A 23,249-nucleotide genomic window follows, 5' to 3' on the forward strand; every position below is an offset into this window, starting at 1 on the left:
CAGCTAATTTTAACGAAACACGTGTTTAGAATTACACTAAGGTGGTGTATTTTAACTCACGCGCTGTGACATTAATTGATGTAAACATGATCGGCATTGCGAAAGTGTTATTTTTGGAATAAATCATTTACAATTGATATTGGCCTCTGCCTACAATATTGCGGCCGATGGCAAACGCCGTATTAAGAGATAAAGTAGTCGAACGATATGCACATTTTAGATTATGCATATTAATATTTTATATTATGCATATTTCATGTGCAAAACGCGTACAATTTTTCGGATTACCGTTTTCGGATACTGTATTTTTTTCGTCCATTATGATTTATTTTCGAAGTTCATAACAGCAAAAATAGAATGACGAATACACATGCGGTGATACGGAAGGTGTGGTTTATAATATTTCGAGTATTCACCAAAAATTGCAATTGGAAAAACTATAAAAAATAGTATAATTAGTGCTCTGGGTGGGTTGGGGCCTCTGCCCTTAATTCTTATGTGTATGTAACTGTAGCTGAGATCTGGTTTGTTAAGTCACACCCACAACATTGATTGTATTCTTTATTGTAAAGCCATGATAATATTTTATAAGAAAATGACACACTGATATTATGCTTGTTTTTGAGTATATATATATATATATTATAACTTAAATCAATAGATATACATTTAATAAAACATAGATAAAATGAGATTCATGGTTTTTTCTTTCTTTTTGCCTTCAGTACCGTTTTGCGGAAAAGTCCGCATATGTTTTGGCTATTATTTTTTTAAGGAAAAAAAATATGGCTATTATTTTCTGAAGGCCAGAGTGAGCACTGGCCCTCCTTCGGGGGCATAAAAATTATATAAGTATAATTTAAAGTAAATACAACTTAATTTAAGACAAGACATATGAGGTCCTTGTCATCTAATTCTTCACCTAAATATTAAAATTATCATACAAATGTGTGTCATTGTACTTTTGGGAAATCCGCTTGCTTGCGAAACACCCAATAAGATGAGTAACCCTATTTATACAAGTGTTATGAACCATAGCATATACATTTAAATAAATTTGCTGTATTTTTCACTCAGACTCTCCTGCTACTTTAGCACATGTTAACCCTTTACCACTTAGATACGTATTTTAACGCATTTTGTTGTCCCTAAGAAAGTTACATTTAACAAGACTATTGCCCAGCAATATATTTCCCCACCGGCTCCACCATTGTCAGAAATTCCATATTTTTTAGATATATTTGTTGCCATAGCAACCAGAATTTTTGATGTATGAACAAAATGAAATGATGTGCATAATGTCCATATTGCCATCTGTCCATGTTTCAAGTTTAATGAAAAAATATTAAGAACTTTAAAAGTTATCGCAGGATCCAGAAAACCACCATTTTCAGCAGTATTTCTTGTCTATTTGTTAACATAGCAACCAGAATTTTTGACGTAGGAGCGAAATGAAATGACGTGCATAATGTCCATATTGCCATCTATCTATATTTCAAGTTTCATGAAAAAATATTAAGAACTATAAAAGTTATCGCAGGATCCAGAAAAGTGTGACGGACGGACGGAGCGCAAACCATAAGTCCCCTCCAGTGAAACCGGTAGGGGACTAAATTAAATGCGTTTCTTACTAGATTCAAGTTTTAAAGGCTTCATTTCCAACCCTTAGATACTGATGAGCAGAAAACAGCATAAAACATGAAAAGACTGCGAGACTCTCGCAGCTTGTTCTGGTTTTATGCTGTTTGCACATAGCCATTTCTGTTTGCTTATGAGTGGACCCACTGTTATACTTAGGCCCTTCTAAAAAGTGGAATTATAAATTGCAGTGTGACACGTTTAAGGAGAAAGAAACACATGTTTTATTATTTAATTAAACATTATATATGCTCAATATTATAATGCCTAAAAAGCAAATCCCAGGTTTCACATTGTCTGCCTCATTCTCAAATTGTTTGGTTAAAGGAAGCAACTTTAAGTGAAAAGTGCCTCTTCCTGATTCTTACATTAATTATCATGCCACCCCCACACAAATTTCAATAATCATAAATGCCTTATATAATCATAAATATCCAATTACATGAAGATCCTGCTCAGATCAGTTGGAATTATTAATTATTCTTCACACCAACAAAACGTCAAAAGTAATGGTAATTTGAATAATTGGAAAAATGAAATATGCTGACAAGAAATTGATGTAGTACCCTAATTATTAAACCAAACAGTGTCAATCGTGTTTCTTTATTACATGTAACGTGTACTGTTGACATGTAAAAACCACACGATTTGCTTGTGATTAAACAACTTGCAATCCTGTACAGTGTCTTAATATGAAACAATGAAAAAAATGTTCATACATGTAAGAATGCTTATGTCAATGCTGAACACAATAAACAAATAGCCTAGTTTGCCACAACAGTGCTCATGTCACAAGAATACTGCTGTCTTAATGATCTTGGACCATGACAGCGATTTTTTTTTATTAAATTGGGAAAAGTACCGGTGCCAGCCTAATTGGGAAAAATGCATGAAAAAAAACGAAATTTGGAAAATTTCTCTTGTTGAGTCTTCGAATTGGGAAATTCATGCATTCGATTTTTTGCTCCTAAATACTTTAAAATTCATAACTAAGTGTCGCCAAGTTGTCAATATTATAATTCCTTAGGTTCAAGCCATACATGTACATGTAGTTTTATATGGAAACAAACTAAATGTTGCATTTTATTTATATAAAATATATATATATATAAACAAGAGATGTGTTGGTCAGAAACACAATGCCCCCTATTGCGCCACTTTGAAGCTATATATTTGACCTTGAAGAATGACTTTGACCTTTCACTACTCAAAATGTGCAGCTCCATGAGATACACATGCATGCCAAATATCAAGTTGCTATCTTCAATATTGCAAAAGTTATTGCAAAACTTTAACCAAGGTTGAAGTTTTGGGACAGAGTGACAGACAGACTGGCCAAAAACAATATACCCCGATCATTCGATCCAGGGACATAACAACGTATTTATTTATTTTGGGGAAACCTTCAATTAGGATTTTTTTACAGCAATTGGGAAATTTGTTAAATTGTAGTCTTTTCCTAATAGGGAAAGTGCCGTATTCTGATACATTATAAAGAAGGAAAAAATGGCTGCATGAGTTGTGACCTATACACCTGCATGCCAACACTCAAGCTTGTAAGCTATTAGCTAGTATATTTTGATAAGTTATTTGAAAATAGTAGTTATACTCAAGACATTACTTGACCGTTGATCTTGAACTTTGACTTTTCTACGAGACTTTTTGTCAAACAATCCCTGTCACTTCTGCCAAGGTATTTTAAAATTCATGCTTGCTAAAAAATCTTTTCAAGGCAAAGTACTTAGACTGTTAGACTGACAGGAGTTTTCCTGGCCACATAAGGAAAGCTGTCCAATCAAATTTTGAAATATTAAATCGCGATTTATCTTCAAAACTAATTATGACACGTACATCTTTTATTAGCATTTATAAATCTTTTGTTCTAGCAAACATGTACATGGAACAGTGAACCAATGCATTAGTGACTACATTAGTATTTCTAATACGACTTTATATGTGTTAAAAACACCGTTAATAGCAAATGACAAGTTCATAATTACTATGGATTATCGAACAACATAATTTTTCCCTGCTGAATAAGATGTGCCTAATTGCAATCTAAACAAATAACGACATAAATGCCAATTGCATATGTTGGGGGTACATGCTCATTGTACAGTCTCAAAGCAGCAGAGCAAGTTTTAAAACAGTTCCTTTGGAGTTAACTAACCTGATAAAGCCGGATAATATGTGGATGCCGCAGAAGTTTCATTATCTGTATTTCCCGGAATATTTTGTCCAAGTTTTCTTGATCTAACTGAGTTTTGTCAATGATTTTTATGGCAACCTGAAAAGAATCACACAAGAATTAAGCAAACATCTCATCATGCATGATGGATTTACTGCAAAAGTATAAAAAAAATCATTCATATTTCTACACAAGAGCTGTTTGTGAAACACAATGCCCCTTCTGCGCTTTGAAGCCATATATTCGACCTTTGACCTTGAAGGATGACCTTGACCTTTCACCACTTAAAATGTGCACCTCCATGAGATACACATGCATGCCAAATATCAAGTTGCTATCTTCAATATTGCAAAAGTTATGACCAAGGTTAAAGTTTTGGGACAGACACACAGGCCAAAAACAATATACCCCCGATCATTCGATCCTGGGGCATAGACCGTTCCATAATTTAGTCATTACATAATTATCTCCCCTGAATTCTCTCCGCGTCCGCCATTACACTGCTGCTTAACAATCGATAACGTATATAAGAAAGCACCGATTATTCAACGGATGAATTTCTTTCTAAATTCTAAGGCCGTCATTACATGGTCTTGGTTGTCTTGGAAAACTAACAGATTGACACATTAAAAAAGCATTTACCCGGTAATTAAATTAAATGCAATATTTTTCATTTGATTATTTGCATCAATCTTTAAATCGTGTATGCCTTTGCATTCCAAGTGTTTAATTGCCCCTTTGTTCTGCATAATCCGATTATCTTGTTTTGATCAGATATTGTCCAGACTTAACTAACCACATGGTGTCATAAACCACACTGGGTGGCAGATGACAGTCTGGTCATTAAACACAATTGATGATGCCACCATGTCTCATCTTCCTGGTAGTATTAAGCAGTCATTTGGTAAGATAATTTACCTCCGACATACTTAACAGTTGCCTAAATAAGATATGTTACATATTTTACAATTTAAAAGTTATGTCCAATATAGAATATCAGAAATTGTACACAGTAAAGATACTAGCCCGTTAAATTTATGAAAAAATAAAGTACAAAAAAATAAAGTATATAAAAAAAATATAAAAATAAAACATTTAACGTATTTAGCGGGTATCAGTTAGTTAAAACTACGTCATTCCGTATGAAGATTTGATGTTACGGCAATGCACGAACGATATCATAAAATAATAAATTACATTTGACACCAAACAGAGGTAAAAAATATTTAAAAAAATATATATATGTATATAAATATATTTGTGTTAAAATGTTAGATATGTGTCACTCATACTTACTAGTAACGAGTTTTCAATATACATGAGTACACAGTTCAATTTGCATCATATGAAGTTGTGTTTTTTCAGTTGTATGTTAATATTCCTCAATAGCATCATTCTATGTACAAAACCCATCAAATTAAAATTACATGTAAATACTGTCATGTCCTTTGCTTTTAATAAGGTTTTGTAGTATGTTTATTTTCAAAGCACTCCTTACACTTTCTAACACTCATTTCAAAGCACTCCTTACACTTTCTAACACTCATTTATTTATCACACTAGCGTCCTCATGCCATTGATAATTACATTTTTATAATTAGATGTATTACTAATACTATTGTAATTTATTGAAGCTTTTCTGCAAAAAAATATTACGGCTTATGCATAGAGCTCTTTATTGTGTCAAATTGTCGGCCTTTCAGTCTTCAGATAATCTTTAATTTGATGCTTATGCCGCGTTTTTAAAGTTGCAAATAAATGTATTAATAAATTCGTTTGGCGCTTAATAATATATTTTTGAAATATTATTTAGGTGTTTTTTATCTGAGTTTTTTTGTGTGGATTCATTGACTAAACATTTGGTGTCGTTATCCATATGTTTTGCGTTACTTCAAAGACCTATAAAATACAACTTTTAGTATTTTTAGCATTATAGCTGTTAAATGACTAAAAGATGAAAATATAGATATATCACATAGATTGCTTTCTCTTCATCTTCCGAATAATCACATAAAAGGTCGTTGAGATCAATATCACTCTCTCATGATAAAAAGCTCGTTTTTTAACGTGACAAAATTCCATCTAAAAAATAAATATAAATCCAAACCACAATTTTTTATCTCTGATATCAGTTAGAACAAGAAAAATAATGGAAGGCGTATCAAAAATATCATACTTAATATAATATGTAATGATTTTGGAATGTAGATTTTTACCAAATGAGATCAATTACAAACAATTAGCGGTAATAAATTGCGCGAGAATCTTTTATAAGTATTAATTAAAATATAATCTGCTTGATGTTGCGGCTATTAAAATTAACACAACAATACATGCGTGAATTGTTTGTGAAACGTTAAAAGTAACAAGTCTAATCAAAGACATAATATGAGCAACTGAACCGGCGAATTTTCGCCGATGATTACCACTTGTTTACAGATAACAAAAACAAATACACGAAAGCATTTTAAACATTTTATTTGTAACAATCAATCTCAATCTCAAACAATCATTTAAACAACAAAAATGTGATAATCGCCTCACATTAATTCATTAAGTAATTTATTTATCCGACAACGGTGAAGCGGGTATTCTCTACGTCTTTGGCTTTTGGAATCGCAGACTCGCACAAGTTAGCAGCAGTGTAATGGCGGACAGTCACGTGACTGACAATATGGCGGCGGTCAATTTATCGATTATGGAACGGTCTATAACAAGACAAACATAAGTTAAATGCAATGACATTAAACTTTTTGAAATCAACGTTCAAAAACTCACAATCAGATTTCAGTATTATGTCAGAAGCTTTTATTATACTTAATTACAAATAACATAAACTTAATTTGCTGGATTAATTTATATAATTTTACCATTATAAATAAACTGTTTTACAAATCTGTATTAATTACAATTCCAGTGCTCCAGCCAGCTTTTCAAAATAGAGGGGAGCTTCCCCAAAAAGGGCACATTTCACGCGTAATTTTGGAAAATAGGGCATTTGGTTATAAATATACTTAAGTCTATACTTTGGTTATACTATATACTTATTAATTGTAAACATTAGTGCATTGGATTACTTCACCAATTGTATGCTGTTCCTCATTTTATGTAATGAAATTACAATAAATATATTACTATCTACATTGGCGCTAAGGAAAACAACTTAGTAGCCAATTTCCTAACCGACTTGGGTTAGCATCAGACTTCACACATTAGAGATATGTTGATATCATATTTCTTTCCGGTGTGGGGGGTGGGGTAATTTTGATGTTTTTTTTTGTCACCTATCATCATTGAACTGCATGTAAATCTTTCAGGTTCCTGTTTTTAGCATCAGTGGCATTTTAGAAGAAAAGAAAATGAAGAAATAATTAAATAAATTCAGGGATTTCACTGGGTCCAAAAAAAATGTTGTGACTGTCACTACTTAAATTCGTTGCTTTAAATAACTTTGAGCCAATGTCTGTCCACAATAATAATATTAATTAAAACAAAAATCCATATTGACAAATTTTAAGTCTAAACAATGATCAGTGTCACCATGAAGTAGCATCCAGTCTGGAGATTAAAATGAAACATTGTTATTGTTAATAATAGGATATATTTATTTCACAACACGTTATTTGAACTAATGTCAACAACGTTAACAGTTTTGTTAGGTCGCGAAAATATATGACAATATCAACATTACATTTTACTTGCAGAGTGATAAATCCTCCTTCCAAACAAGTTCTTTATTTGTTGAAATAACAACTGTCTGCCCCTATTCATGTTAAAATTCATCATGATTGAGGACAGACAGTGTTTTTAAGTTCAGAAATAAAATCCAAACACAAATAATGTGTTTTCCATGCGGTAATTTCTCACTAAAAATTTACCGCATATTCGCATTAAAACAAGATGATTAATTTTCAAATGCTTATAGGTATTTTGAATTAAAAATCACTATTGTTTTGCAAACAAAAAAAATATAGCCAAAGAATTCAGAAGTTTAAAAAAATCAATAGTGCCGAGTTTTATTTCATTTGAGTGTGATTGTGCCTAACCAAGCGTGACCTTAGAGATAATCTTTCACAGCATGTTACTATCGTCTGCAACAAAAGGCTAATTAGTGATCTGATAACAAACCATGGCCTTGGGGCTTGTTTGTTCACAATGTGTAAACTTAATACACCCCAGGCAGTCTGTGTATTCATGTCATGTTTCTGGCGGCCTGAAAGCAGGAATTAAGAGATGAAAAGGGCATTTGACAGAAAAATAGAGGGGCGCTTTTTAAGTGGGCAAATTTTAGAGGGGCGCAGCGCCCCTCTATTTATTGCTAGCTGGAGCACTGAATTCTACAGATTTGTGATGTGATGCCCTTACATGGTCATTTTGTCAAATTGAAAATAAAAGCATTTGGATCCACATTATGAAATATTTAACATGACTAAAATAATGATATAAAGTATTTAATTTATCCCTTAAAAAATGCATAGGAAAAAATTTAAATGCAGATTTTTTATTTAGGTAACAAGTTCTATATAAGCTTTGACTCTGTGACCTAGTTTTTGGATGTGCCTTACCAAGACTCAAACTCAGCACAGATAATGTCAAGATACACATTCTGACCAAGTTTCATCCAGATTGATTCATAAATGTTGCCTCTACTTTAGTAACAAGTTTTTTTTACCATTTAACCTGGTGACCTAATTTTTGGATAAATGTGACCCAGATTCACGCTAGGCCTAATTATTGTTAATATAAACATTCCTACCAAGTTTTATCAAGATCGAGTCACAAGTTTGGCCTCTGCTGTGATAACTGTCTATGGAGGCGATAATGAGAACGCTCCCTGAGTAGGAATCGAACCCACGAACTGCCGATCGCAGGGCGGACACCTTATCCACTACACCACAGGGATCTTGATGGACTTTTTGTACAATTAACTAAACTTGTATTTGATGAAAATAATGTATAAATACAATCTTTAGACAGGTTAAAGATAAGAAGTTTCAGGTACTTCCATGTTAAACATCTTATTATTAAGACTACTTTTATGCATGCACTTTCTGTTCATCAGATTACCCATGCCATGAAACTGGGTTATCAAATAAAATCAACTTTCTAAAGAAAAAGGAAAAAAACATAAATATTTCATTCTCAATTAGAAAATGTAAGTAAAACACATAAAAACACATAATAAACTTATTTAACTAAATAAATGATCAATCGCAAACACGAATAAAGCTTATTCCAAAAAGGCAAAATACAATCTTGTCTTGACAATACATGTAAAATCCATGGACATAACAACCAATATGACACTCACCTTTGTTTTGGTAATCATGTGAGTCGCTAGTTTAACAACTGCAAAATTCCCTTTCCCGATTGTTCTTTCCATTTCATAATGTCCAACCCTTACAATTCCAGAAGAACACGGTGGTCCTTTTCCTCCTGTTTTCACTGCCGCCATTTTGTTTACCTACGTCACGCATGCGCACTCGAGATTTACTTCACTCTGACCTTTTCCATTGGGACTGAATCTAGGTCAGTCGGCACGGTTTAAGTAGATCATGTCGGTTCCTTGGCATCAGTTATACAGTTCACCGAATGACTTCTCTACAACGGATAAGATATCATAAATACCAAAAAATATCAAAATGAAGTTAAACAGGCGTTCTCTCAGCTGGAGTGTGTACATCACATCTGCCGAAAGCGCGCTAACCTCGCGTTATATAGGAATGGTATTGATAAAGCTGCTAAGCGAAAGCATCACTTAAGTAGGCAAATATTGAAATAAAAATCATATATCGATGTTAAATTCGATGATAATTCATTGCATAATATTAAATTTCTTTATATTTATCATTACTTTCAGGAATGGTATGAACTCTATCTAATTATTGTTTAAAATATAAATCTGACGTATAATTTACCCCGTCCTAATTGATTCTTTACAAGTGCTCAACGCACATGTATTCTTTGTTTGCTTAAATAAACCACTGTTGTTGTTTTGTTTACGGCGATCACTATAGTATTTACATAACAGAGAAAATTATGTTGTTAAATTAAAACACACAATTTTTTTCATAAATTCAACTCTTGTCATTATAACGGAACTATATATACAGTTCCATGATTCAAATCTACCAGTTTGAGGTAATTTCACATCAAACAATGTCCCAATCAGTTAAAGTATCATAAATAATCAGAATCAACTAGTATTTCGCAAAATATTTCGCCAAATAAGTTTAACCCATAAAAAATCAGTGTTACTTATAGCAATAGCCAAAATATCAACGCTAGATTTGGTATGGTAACGTAGATTTAACGAGATACAAAAAGCTCGTTTTATGTTATTTTTTGTGGCACAATATATTCCAGAGTACCCGGGGTACATTTAAGTAGTACCCGAGCCGATAATGACCAATTGAGCCATATTAAGCCACTTCAACGCAGCTTACCGTATGTATAGCACTACACTTTGGTGTCATCCGAACTTCTGAAGTTTTGCGTTCAACACCAAAGTGCGTTACCCCAGAAACACACTTTGCTGTTAACCCGAAATTTGATATTGAACACCATATTGCGGTCCAAGTTTGGGGTTAGCTATAACAACAGCACCGACAAAAATCCGTCTCCTATATACCGGTATCTTCCCATTTACCATGGATTTGATAACTGATATTGTCTTGAATGGTCGAATGGTATTGATATTAATTTGAACAACGTCCAACTTATATAAACAAAACGTGCGAAGTTTAGAACTTATCATATATTATATTTTTTACACATTCATGTATATTTAATAATAGTAATCTAACTTGAAAATGAAAAAGTACACAACACTTCTTAAGAGCCTTCCGTCTCACCAATCGCATGACTTTTTTCCTTTTAGGAGATGGACGTTTTTCACAACTTTGAGAAATTCGTGACTCAAAATTTCACAATTTCACAAGTTCGCGACTTAAATTTTCACAATTTTAGAAAGGTTGCGATTCAGTTTTTTACAATATTGAACAGTGTGCGACTCATTTTTTCACAATTTTAAAAAGTTCGCGACTCACTTTTCACAAAATGAGGGGGCAAAGGCCGCTTCGCAAAAATAGGAAAAAAGCTCTGAAAGGTATGCATCACTGCAACGCACTTTGGTGTTCAACAAAAGCGAACTCTCGTCAGATGGTATTGAACATCGTACTAGTAGTTGGATTGACACTACCAGCATTGCAACGCAGCGGCATCAATAAACAAGAAAGTACTTTAAACAAACCACGATAAAATGTTAAAGAAATCCCCACTGCCACAAATTCAACAACAATGAGGGGGGGGGGGGGGTTGAGGTGTTCTTAACATAAATTATAGCTAATTAAATTAAAGCTAAGCAATGTGAATTATTAAAGGCATATGATTTGGGTTGTTTAGTGTGAGTTAATTCTTGTTGTGAAGGATTACATTTGCTTCAAGCGACGCCTCTGAATACTGACCATTGAGTGCATAGAGGTAAAATACAACAATTTACTGTTTACAAAGTGAATACAGAATGAATGGCATGTTAATTAATTGCACGACAGGTCAGTCTAGCATAATTAACATGCATTCGTGACCCTAAACCGCGGTCAATGTCTGGGCTAGTTAAAAGACCACTGTACTGTATTAAACGTAGTGATCAAAGACCGCTGTACTGAAGTAAACGTAGTTAGTTGAGGTAATGGCGACTGATGTACAGAATGATAGATATTACACATTATTTACAGATCAGTTTGATTGGTAAACAGTCACCGTTCTACATGTGTATGGTATTGATATTAATTTGCACAACGCCCAACTTATATTAACACAATGTGCGAAGTTTAGCACTTATCATATATTATAATTTTTACACATTCATGTATATTTGATAATAATAATCTAACTTGAAAAGTGCAACCGAATAATATTATTAGTTACCATATTGTAACGTGTGTCGTTTGCTAATATTATATTTTCCGTATACATAGTCTCATGTACAAACATTCGATTGCGTGCCAAGCATACAAAGGATTTGATTTGAGTTCGTGCAGGGAAATCTCCAGAATAAGAGAATAAGCACAGCACCCCCACCCCCACCCCACCCCTATTTTACTTCCGCTGCTCCTGTACATTGTTCAACACAATACCTGTAAATTGTGTGCGTTTAAGTACATATTTTGGCAAATGTTAATTGTCAAATATAAATTCTTTGTCGAAGAAATTTTTTACAACTGTTTGAACAATTATAAGGATATGACACCACATTGATCCGGCTGTCCACCAAGTCCTTTTTTAGCAGCACTTTATACTTTGCATACTTTCTTCATTACGAAATAGATATGAGTGGCGCATATGAAAAAGCGGGCTTAATGCATGGGTGTAGAGTATCATCAACGATGAGCTTTTGCAGTCTGCATAGGTTAATCAGGGACGACACTTTGCGCCTAGACATCAGGGACGACACTTTGCGCCTAGACATCAGGGACGACACTTTGCGCCTAGACATCAGGGACGACACTTTGCACCTAGACATCAGGGACGACACTTTGCGCCTAGACATCAGGGACGACACTTTGCGCCTAGACATCAGAAACGACACTTTGCGCCTAGACATCAGGGACGACACTTTGCGCCTAGACATCAGGGACGACACTTTGCGCATAGACATCAGGGACGACACTTTGCGCATAGACATCATTTTTGTTTAGAGATGACTTCCTTTAAAAGAAAAAATCCATACAAGCGGAAGTGTCTTCCATTATTAGCTTGTGCGAATTGCACAGGCTAAAAGGAGGCGACACTTTCCGGACACGCATGAAGCACGGTTTTCCCGTATACATTGGATTTAATGAATCTGCGTAACACTCATTTGTTGTACCTGGATCGGCCAACCTCTGAAAGAAACGCTTTTTATCTGTACACTGCGTGTACAAGTGACCTGTTAATAACATGAAATAAAAAATGTTTAACGTTATGCGTTCGGTAACTTTGATGCGTCATAAATATGAAAGGTTAATCATGTATGTCAGTTTAAATTCTTTACGTCACGTGCGATTAGAATGAATAAAAGTCAAACGTGAGGCACGCGCGATTGGAGGACGATGAGAGGAATTGTTCGTCTTTGGCAACCGTATAGAACGTTTCATTGCGCGCATCTCAATGCGTATAAATATCACTGATAACGGCGTAGCAAGATACACTTTATATTTAAATTGCGCATTTTTTATAAACTCATGTCCGAATCGTAATAATTTCGCATTATCGTCTTTTTGTAACTACTTCAATTTTAGTTCAAAATTATTGACACGTCACAGTCGTAATAATAATTCAAAATCAGTGATAGTCATATGTGCGAAATAATTTGTACGTTGAATAGCCAGTTTTCAGCCGTCTTGGATTTTTAAGATTAAGTCCAATGAGTACAGTTTAGCACTTTTTTTTTACGAAATAATCAAAAATTCGAATACGAAGCTAACGTGGATTTTTTTAACCGACTTGCGGTCATTTTGTGACGCGAGCTCCTTTTTAATCCGTTGGAAGATTATTTTTTTATGAAACATTTTACACTCATGATCTTCATCTACATGATCAGTCATTGAGTTTTAATTTTTTTTTTATACAAATCTCATTGGCTGACTTGCGTTCCGTTACGATACAAGTCAGACATGTGAACTACTTCAATTATTTCCGATGAAACTTACATTCATATTTGAACTGAACAGAACACATATTTTATTCAAGCATATAACTAATCAACGTTTCATATTCAAGGGAGAAGTAATCACGTAATGCGTGACATTAGGTTTTCACGATACCAGTTGAAATGGCCAATGAGTGCATGGTCTCCAACTTGGATTAAGGATTGCCTTTCAAATTACGTAGTCTTAAGTTCGAGTGATATTTAAGTCGACAAACCGGTATCTCATATACATAAAAGAGCGGCTTGTAGCTTCGAATCCCACACAAGTGTACACAGCTGAGAAAGTGAGAAGGTAGTATTCAAAACAATGTCCTCGATGCTCTGATACTACGCCAGGAAAACTGACGACAATTTACATAAATAAGATTAAACTGAATGCATGCAACGGCGGATAAACGTTTTGATGTGGGGACATCGGCAGCTTTATAATTTTCATCCCACTCTAAAATTGGAGATAATTCAGACGTTACACCTTTGTAAGATCCCATAGATTGGGTAAATAGAGTACAATGACCTCTGAAGAGCAACCATTAGTTCAATAATCTTGACATTGAACCTCGAGGGACCGATCGTTGAAGTTCAAATGATACCATTACCCAAAGCATTTAATAAAAATACGGCTAAACTAATAAATCCAAGTTATTCTCTTGTGTAAAATATGTAACCAGATTTCGGGAATTGAACAGATAAAGTTTTACAGCATCGGTCATACAGTAGTCCCTACATATAGAGCAATTGAGTCTATGGTTAAGTTATGTGTTTGTGTTTGCCCTATTGAGTTGTAGGTTAGTCTCAAGACAAGTCTTCTGTTGAATTGTAGGTTTGTATCAAGACTATACTTCTGTTAAGTTGAAGATTTTTCTAAAGACAAGTCTTCCATTGAGTTGTATGTTACTCTCAATACTATACTTCTGTTGAGTTGTATGTTAGTCTCAAGACTATACTTCTATTGAGATGTAGGTTAGTCGCAAGGCTATACTTCTGCTGCGTTGTAGGTTAGTCTCAAGGCTATACTTCTGCTGAGTTGTATGTTAGTCTCAATACTATACTTCTGTTGAGTTGTAGGTTAGTCGCAAGACTATACTTCTGCTGCGTTGTAGGTTAATCTCAAGGCTATACTTCTGTTGTTTCTGTTGAGTTGTATGTTAGTCTCAAGACTATACTTCTGTTGAGTTGTAGGTAAGTCGCAAGACTATACTTCTGCTGCGTTGTAGGTTAGTCTCAAGGCTATACTTCTGCTGAGTTGTATGTTAGTCTCAATACTATACTTCTGTTGAGTTGTAGGTAAGTCGCAAGACTATACTTCTGCTGCGTTGTAGGTTAGTCGCAAGACTATACTTCTGCTGAGTTGTAGGTTAGTCTCAAGACTATACTTCTGTTGAGTTGTAGGTTAGTCTCAAGACTATACTTCTGCTGAGTTGTAGGTTAGTCTCAAGACTATACTTCTGTTGAGTTGTAGGTTAGTCTCAAGACTATACTTCTGTTGAGTTGTAGGTTAATCTCAAGACTATACTTCTGCTGCGTTGTAGGTTAGTCACAAGACTATACTTCTGTCGAGTTGTAGGTTAGTCTCAAGACTATACTTCTGCTGATTTGTAGGTTAGTCTCAAGACTATACTTCTGTTGAGTTGTAGGTTAATCTCAAGACTATACTTCGGTTGAGTTGTAGGTTAGTCTAAAGACTATACTTCTGTTGAGTTGTAGGTTAGTCTCAAGACTATACTTCTGCTGCGTTGTAGGTTAGTCTCAAGGCTATACTTCTTCTGAGTTGTAGGTTAGTCTCAAGGCTATATTTCTGTTGAGTTGTAGGTTAATCTCAAGACTATACTTCTGTTGAGTTGTAGGTTAGTCTCAAGACTATACTTCGGTTGAGTTGTAGGTTAGTCTAAAGACTATACTTCTGTTGAGTTGTAGTTTAGTCTCAAGACTATACTTCTGTTGAGTTGTAGGTTAATCTCAAGACTATACTTCGGTTGAGTTGTAGGTTAGTCTCAAGGCTATACTTCTGCTGAGTTGTAGGTTAGTCTCAAGACTATACTTCGGTTGAGTTGTAGGTTAGTCTCAAGACTATACTTCTGTTGAGTTGTAGGTTAATCTCAAGACTATACTTCGGTTGAGTTGTAGGTTAGTCTAAAGACTATACTTCTGTTGAGTTGTAGGTTAGTCACAAGACTATACTTCTGTCGAGTTGTAGGTTAGTCTCAAGGCTATACTTCAGTTGAGTTGTAGGTTAGTCTAAAGACTATACTTCTGTTGAGTTGTAGGTTAGTCACAAGACTATACTTCTGCTGAGTTGTAGGTTAATCTCAAGACTATACTTCAGTTGAGTTGTATGTTAGTCTCAAGGCTATACTTCTGCTGAGTTGTAGGTTAGTCTCAAGGCTATACTTCTGCTGAGTTGTAGGTTAGTCTCAAGGCTATACTTCTGCTGAGTTGTAGGTTAGTCTCAAGGCTATACTTCTGCTGAGTTGAAGGTTAGTCTCAAGGCTATACTTCTGTTGAGTTGTAGGTTAGTCTCAAGACTAGATTCTGTTGAGTTTTAGGTTAGTCTCAAGACTAGATTCTGTTGAGTTGTATGTTAGTCTCAAGACTTTACTTTTGTTGAGTTGTATGTTAGTGTCAAGGCTTTATTTCTTTTGATTTGCAGGTTAGTCCCAAGACTATGCTTCATTTGAGTTTTATGTTAGTCTCAAGACTATACTTCTGTTGAGTTGCATGTTAGTCTCAAGACTATACATCTGTTGAGTTGAATGTTAGTCTCAGGACTACACTTCTGTTGAGTTGAATGTTAGACTCAATACTATATTTCTGGTGAGTTTTAGGTTAGTCTTAAGACTATACTTCTACTGAGTTGGAAGTAAGTCTCAAGGCTATACTTCTGTTGAGTTGCCAGTTAGTCTCAAGGCTATACTGCTGTTGAGTTGCCAGTTAGTCTCAAGGCTATACTGCTGTTGAGTTGTAGGCTAGTCTTAAGGCTATATTTCTGTTGAGTTGCCAGTTAGTCTCAAGGCTATACTGCTGTTGAGTTGTAGGCTAGTCTTAAGGCTATACTTCTGTTGAGTTGCCAGTTAGTCTCAAGGCTATACTTCTGTTGAGTTGCCAGTTAGTCTCAAGGCTATACTGCTGTTGAGTTGTAGGCTAGTCTTCAAGACTTTACTTCTGTTGATTTGTAGGTTAGTCTTAAGGCTATATTTCTGTTGAGTTGTATGTTAGTCTCAATGCTATATATCTGTTGAGTTGTAGGTTAGTCTCAAGACCATACTTCTGCTGAGTTGTAAGCTAGTCTCAAGGCTTTACTTCTGTTGAGTTGTAGGTTAATCTCAAGACTAAACTTCTGTTGAGTTGTAGGTTAGTCTCAATTCTATATTTCTGTTGAGTTGTAAGTGAGTCTCAAGGCTATACTTCTGTTGAGTTGTAGGTTAGTTGAGTTGTAGTTAGTTTCAAGGCTATATTTCTGTTGAGTTGTAGGTTAGTCTCAAGACTATACTTCTGCTGAGTTGTAGGTTAGTCTCAGGACTACACTTCTGTTGAGTTGTATGTTAGTCTCAAGACTATATTTCTGTTAAGTTGTATGTCAGGCTCAAGACTACACTTCTGTTGAGTTGTATGTTAGACTCAAGACTATACTTCTCTTGAGTTGTAGGTTAGTCTCAAGACTATACTTCTGCTGAGTTTAGTTAGTCTCAAGACAATACTTTTGTTGAGTTGTATGTTAGTCTCAAGACTATATTTCTTTTGACTTGTAGGTCACTGAAAATGCTATACTTTTGTTGAGTTGTACGTTAGTCTCAAGGCTATACTTCTGCTGAGTTGTAGGTTAATCTGAAGGCTATACTTCTGTTGAGTTGTAGGTTAGTCTCAAGGCTATATTTCTGTTGAGTTGTAGGCTAGTCTCAAAACTAGATTCTGTTGAGTTGTATGTAAGTCTCGAGGCTATCTTTCTGTTGATTTGCAGGTTAGTCCCAAGGCTATACTTCTGCTGAGTTGTAGGTTAATCTCAATATATGTGTTTGTGTTTGCCCTATTGAGTTGTAGGTTAGTCTCAAGACAAGTCTTCTGTTGAATTGTAGGTTTGTATCAAGACTATACTTCTGTTAAGTTGAAGATTTTTCTAAAGACAAGTCTTTCATTGAGTTGTATGTTACTCTCAATACTATACTTCTGCTGAGTTGTAGGTTAGTCTCAAGACTATACTTCTGTTGAGTTGTAGTTTAGTCTCAAGACTATACTTCTGTTGAGTTGTAGGTTAGTCTCAAGACTATACTTCGGTTGAGTTGTAGGTTAGTCTCAAGGCTATATTTCTGCTGAGTTGTAGGTTAGTCTCAAGACTATACTTCTGCTGAGTTGTAGGTTAGTCTCAAGGCTATACTTCTGCTGCGTTGTAGGTTAGTCTCAAGGCTATACTTCTGCTGAGTTGTAGGTTAGTCTCAAGGCTATACTTCTGCTGAGTTGTAGGTTAGTCTCAAGACTATACTTCTGCTGAGTTGTAGGTTAGTCTCAAGGCTATACTTCTGCTGAGTTGTAGGTTAATCTCAAGACTATACTTCTGCTGAGTTGTAGGTTAGTCTCAAGACTATACTTCTGCTGAGTTGTAGGTTAGTCTCAAGGCTATACTTCTGCTGAGTTGTAGGTTAGTCTCAAGGCTATACTTCTGCTGAGTTGTAGGTTAGTCTCAAGGCTATACTTCTGCTGAGTTGTAGGTTAGTCTCAAGACTATACTTCTGCTGAGTTGTAGGTTAGTCACAAGACTATACTTCTGCTGAGTTGTAGGTTAGTCTCAAGGCTATATTTCTGTTGAGTTGTAGGTTAGTCTCAAGACTATATTTCTGTTGAGTTGTAGGTTAATCTCAAGGCTATACTTCTGCTGAGTTGTAGGTTAGTCTCAAGACTATACTTCTGTTGAGTTGTAGGTTAGTCACAAGACTATACTTCTGCTGAGTTGTAGGTTAGTCTCAAGGCTATATTTCTGTTGAGTTGTAGGTTAGTCTCAAGACTATACTTCTTCTGAGTTGTAGGTTAGTCTCAAGGCTATACTTCTGTTAAGTTGTAGGTTAGTCTCAAGACTATACTTCTGCTGAGTTGTAGGTTAGTCTCAAGGCTATACTTCTGCTGAGTTGTAGGTTAATCTCAAGGCTATACTTCTGTTGAGTTGTAGGTTAGTCTCAAGACTATACTTCTGTTGAGTTGTAGGTTAGTCTCAAGACTATACTTCTGCTGCGTTGTAGGTTAGTCTAAAGGCTATACTTCTGTTAAGTTGTAGGTTAGTCTAAAGGCTATACTTCTGTTAAGTTGTAGGTTAATCTCAAGGCTATACTTCAGTTGAGTTGTAGGTTAGTCTCAATACTATACTTCTGTTGAGTTGTAGGTTAGTCTCAAGACTATACTTCTTCTGAGTTGTAGGTTAGTCTCAAGACTATATTTCTGTTGAGTTGTAGGTTAGTCTCAAGACTATACTTCTGTTGAGTTATAGGTTAATCTCAAGAATAAACTTCTCTTGAGTTGTAGGTTAGTCTCAAGACTATACTTCTGTTGAGTTGTAGGTTAGTCTCAAGACTAAACTTCTGTTGAGTTATAGGTTAATCTCAAGACTAGACTTCTTCTGAGTTGTAGGTTAGTCTCAAGACTATATTTCTGTTGAGTTGTAGGTTAGTCTCAAGACTAAACTTCTGTTGAGTTATAGGTTAATCTCAAGACTAAACTTCTTCTGAGTTGTAGGTTAGTCTCAAGACTATACTTATGTTGAGTTGTAGGTTAGTCTCAAGACTATACTTCTGTTGAGTTGTAGGTTAGTCGCAATACTATACTTCTGTTGAGTTGTAGGTGAGTCTCAAGACTATACTTCTGTTGAGTTGTAGGTTAGTCTCAAGACTATACTTCTGTTGAGTTGTAGGTTAGTCTCAAGGCTATACTTCTTCTGAGTTGTAGGTAAGTTGCAAGGCTATACTTCAGTTGAGTTGTAGTTTAGTCTCAAGACTATACTTCTGTTGAGTTGTAGGTTAGTCTCAAGACTATACTTCTGCTGAGTTGTAGGTTAGTCTCAAGACTATACTTCTGCTGAGTTGTAGGTTAATCTCAAGACTATACTTCTTCTGCGTTGTAGGTAAGTCTCAAGACTATACTTCTTCTGCGTTGTAGGTAAGTCGCAAGACTATACTTCTTCTGCGTTGTAGGTAAGTCGCAAGACTATACTTCAGTTGAGTTGTTGTTTAGTCTCAAGACTATACTTCAGTTGAGTTGTAGTTTAGTCTCAAGACTATACTTCAGTTGAGTTGTAATTTAGTCTCAGGACTATACTTCAGTTGAGTTGTAGTTTAGTCTCAAGACTATACTTATGTTGAGTTGTAGTTTAGTCTCAGGACTATACTTCAGTTGAGTTGTAGTTTAGTCTCAAGGCTATACTTCAGTTGAGTTGTAGTTTAGTCTCAAGACTATACTTCAGTTGAGTTGTAGTTTAGTCTCAGGACTATACTTCAGTTGAGTTGTAGTTTAGTCTCAAGACTATACTTCAGTTGAGTTGTAGTTTAGTCTCAAGACTATACTTCAGTTGAGTTGTAGTTTAGTCTCAAGACTATACTTCAGTTGAGTTGTAGTTTAGTCTCAAGACTATACTTCAGTTGAGTTGTAGTTTAGTCTCAAGACTATACTTCAGTTGAGTTGTAGGTTAGTCTCAAGACTATACTTCAGTTGAGTTGTAGTTTAGTCTCAAGACTATACTTCAGTTGAGTTGTAGTTTAGTCTCAAGACTATACTTCAGTTGAGTTGTAGGTTAGTCTCAAGACTATACTTCAGTTGAGTTGTAGTTTAGTCTCAAGACTATACTTCAGTTGAGTTGTAGTTTAGTCTCAAGACTATACTTCAATTGAGTTGTAGTTTAGTCTCAGGACTATACTTCAGTTGAGTTGTAGTTTAGTCTCAAGACTATACTTCAGTTGAGTTGTAGTTTAGTCTCAAGACTATACTTCAGTTGAGTTGTAGTTTAGTCTCAAGACTATACTTCAGTTGAGTTGTAGTTTAGTCTCAAGACTATACTTCAGTTGAGTTGTAGTTTAGTCTCAAGACTATACTTCAGTTGAGTTGTAGTTTATTCTCAAGACTATACTTCAGTTGAGTTGTAGTTTAGTCTCAAGACTATACTTCAGTTGAGTTGTAGGTTAGTCTCAAGACTATACTTCAGTTGAGTTGTAGTTTAGTCTCAAGACTATACTTCAGTTGAGTTGTAGTTTAGTCTCAGGACTATACTTCAGTTGAGTTGTAGTTTAGTCTCAGGACTATACTTCAGTTGAGTTGTAGTTTAGTCTCAGGACTATACTTCAGTTGAGTTGTAGTTTAGTCTCAGGACTATACTTCAGTTGAGTTGTAGTTTAGTCTCAGGACTATACTTCAGTTGAGTTGTAGTTTAGTCTCAAGACTATACTTCAGTTGAGTTGTAGTTTAGTCTCAAGACTATACTTCAGTTGAGTTGTAGTTTAGTCTCAGGACTATACTTCAGTTGAGTTGTAGTTTAGTCTCAAGACTATACTTCAGTTGAGTTGTAGTTTAGTCTCAGGACTATACTTCAGTTGAGTTGTAGTTTAGTCTCAAGACTATACTTCAGTTGAGTTGTAGTTTATTCTCAAGACTATACTTCAGTTGAGTTGTAGTTTAGTCTCAAGACTATACTTCAGTTGAGTTGTAGTTTAGTCTCAAGACTATACTTCAGTTGAGTTGTAGTTTAGTCTCAAGACTATACTTTAGTTGAGTTGTAGTTCAGTCTCAAGACTATACTTCTTCTGAGTTGTCTCAAGACAATTCCTGTTAAGATGCTGGGTTGCCTGGTGCAAGTATTATGCCGAGTTCTGTATTGGCCGCACGACTAGTTGTGTTGCTTTTGACTAGTCTTCTGTTAAATTGTACGTTGAAATAAAAATAAGACTGAGTTCCATGTTAGAATCAAGACTAGTTTTTGGTTGGGTTCTGTGTCATAAAACTATTTGAAATGTAAGTTTATCTCATGATATATGCTTTTGAGATGTAGCTTTGTCTAAAGACTATTAATAGGTTGAGTTATGATTCTTAAAACAAGAATGTGTGTTCAGTTCATTCTATGGTTTTAAACAGAATAAGCGTTTAATGTTATGCTTTTCTCAATACCAGTCTTAAGAAGTTAAGTTGACTTCAATATTTGAGTTAAGACTAATTTTATGTTGTGTTATATTTGTCTAAAGAAAAATGTTATGTTTTATTATATTTGTCTTAAGATTAATCTTATGTTGTGTTATATTTATCTTAAGACTAATGTCATTGCATGTTATATTTGTCTTAAGACTAATCTTATGTTGTGTTATATTTGTCTTAAAACTAATGTCATTGCATGTTATATTTGTCATAAGACTAAACTTATGTTGTGTTATATTTGTCTGTTAAGTTATATTTGTAGTAAAAATCTAATCTTATGTTGTGTTATATTTGTATTAAGACATATCGTATGTTTTGTTATATTTGTCTTAAAACTAATCTTATGTTTTGTTATATTTGTCTTAAGACTAATGTTATGTTGTTTTATATATGTATTAAGACTATATGTTGTGCTATATTTGTATTAAGACTCATCTTATGTTGTGTTATATTTGTCTTAAGACTTATCTTATGTTGTGTTATATTTATCTTAAGACTAATCTTAAGTTGTGTTATATTTATCTTAAGACTAATCTTATGTTGTGTTATATATGTCTTAAGACTAATCTTATGTTGTGTTATATTTGTCACAAGACTTATCTTATGTTGTGCTATATTTGTCTTAAGACTTATCTTATGTTGTGTTATATGTGTATTAAGACTATATGTTGTGCTATATTTGTCTTAAGACTAATCTTATGCTGTTATATTTGTCTGAAGACCTATCTTATGTTGTGTAATATTGGTCTTCAGACTAAACTTATGTTATGTGATATTTGTCTTAAGCCTAATCTTATGTTGTCTTAAGTCCTATGTTAAGCTATATTGTTGCCTTTAGGACTATTCTAGGTTCAGTTATGTTTTTCTCAGAAAAATCTTAGGTTGAGTTGTATTCTTTTCTCAAGATTGGTCTTACAATTTGCTTTCAAAGAGGCTAAAGACTGTTGATAGAGTGGGTTTGTTTGTCCCCAAACCAGTACTAGGTTGAGTTTCTGGTGGGTGTCTTAGAATTTGCTTTCAAAGAGGCTAAAGACTGTTGATAGAGTGGGTTTGTTTGTCCCCAAACCAGTTCTAGGTTGAGTAACTGGTGGGTGTCTTAGAATTTGCTTTCAAAGAGGCTAAAGACTGTTGATAGAGTGGGTTTGTTTGTCCCCAAACCAGTTCTAGGTTGAGTTACTGGTGGGTGTCTTAGAATTTGCTTTCAAAGAGGCTAAAGACTGTTGATAGAGTGGGTTTGTTTGTCCCCAAACCAGTTCTAGGTTGAGTTTCTGGTGGGTGTCTTAGAATTTGCTTTCAAAGAGGCTAAAGACTGTTGATAGAGTGGGTTTGTTTGTCCCCAAACCAGTTCTAGGTTGAGTTTCTGGTGGGTGTCTTAGAATTTTGCTTTCAAAGAGGCTAAAGACTGTTGATAGAGTGGGTTTGTTTGTCCTCAAACCAGTACTAGGTTGAGTAACTGGTGGGTGTCTTAGAATTTGCTTTCAAAGAGGCTAAAAGTGGGTTTGTATGTCCCCAAACCAGTTCTAGGTTGAGTTACTGGTGGGTCTCAAGAATACTCTTATGTTGAGATTTGTTTCATCA

At 34.8% G+C, this 23,249-nt stretch overlaps 2 protein-coding genes across 5 annotated transcripts in view; both read right to left on the minus strand.

Moving 5' to 3' along the window:
• LOC127859996 (serine/threonine-protein kinase SIK3-like) overlaps positions 1-9,328 on the minus strand; it is a 115,481-nt gene extending 106,153 nt beyond the window's left edge. For 2 of the 4 annotated variants that reach the window (XR_008039559.1, XM_052397674.1), the window contains exons 1-2: positions 9,138-9,325; positions 3,809-3,925 (exon numbers count right to left, since the gene is read on the minus strand). Coding sequence is in view for 3 of the 4 variants with exons in the window: in XM_052397674.1 (XP_052253634.1) it covers positions 3,809-3,925; positions 9,138-9,281 (261 nt within the window). In the remaining variant the exon portion in view is untranslated. Of the gene's footprint in view, positions 1-3,808; positions 3,926-9,137 lie in introns of all 4 variants that reach the window. The other 2 variants (XM_052397675.1, XM_052397676.1) reach the window with 2 other exon arrangements.
• The window catches only part of LOC127859998 (NAB transcription cofactor mab-10-like), a 77,112-nt gene that overhangs the window by 15,273 nt on the left and 38,590 nt on the right, over positions 1-23,249 (minus strand). The window lies entirely within an intron of this gene.

Source organism: Dreissena polymorpha, chromosome 15, assembly GCF_020536995.1.
Source record: "Dreissena polymorpha isolate Duluth1 chromosome 15, UMN_Dpol_1.0, whole genome shotgun sequence".
Lineage (NCBI taxonomy): Eukaryota > Metazoa > Mollusca > Bivalvia > Myida > Dreissenidae > Dreissena > Dreissena polymorpha.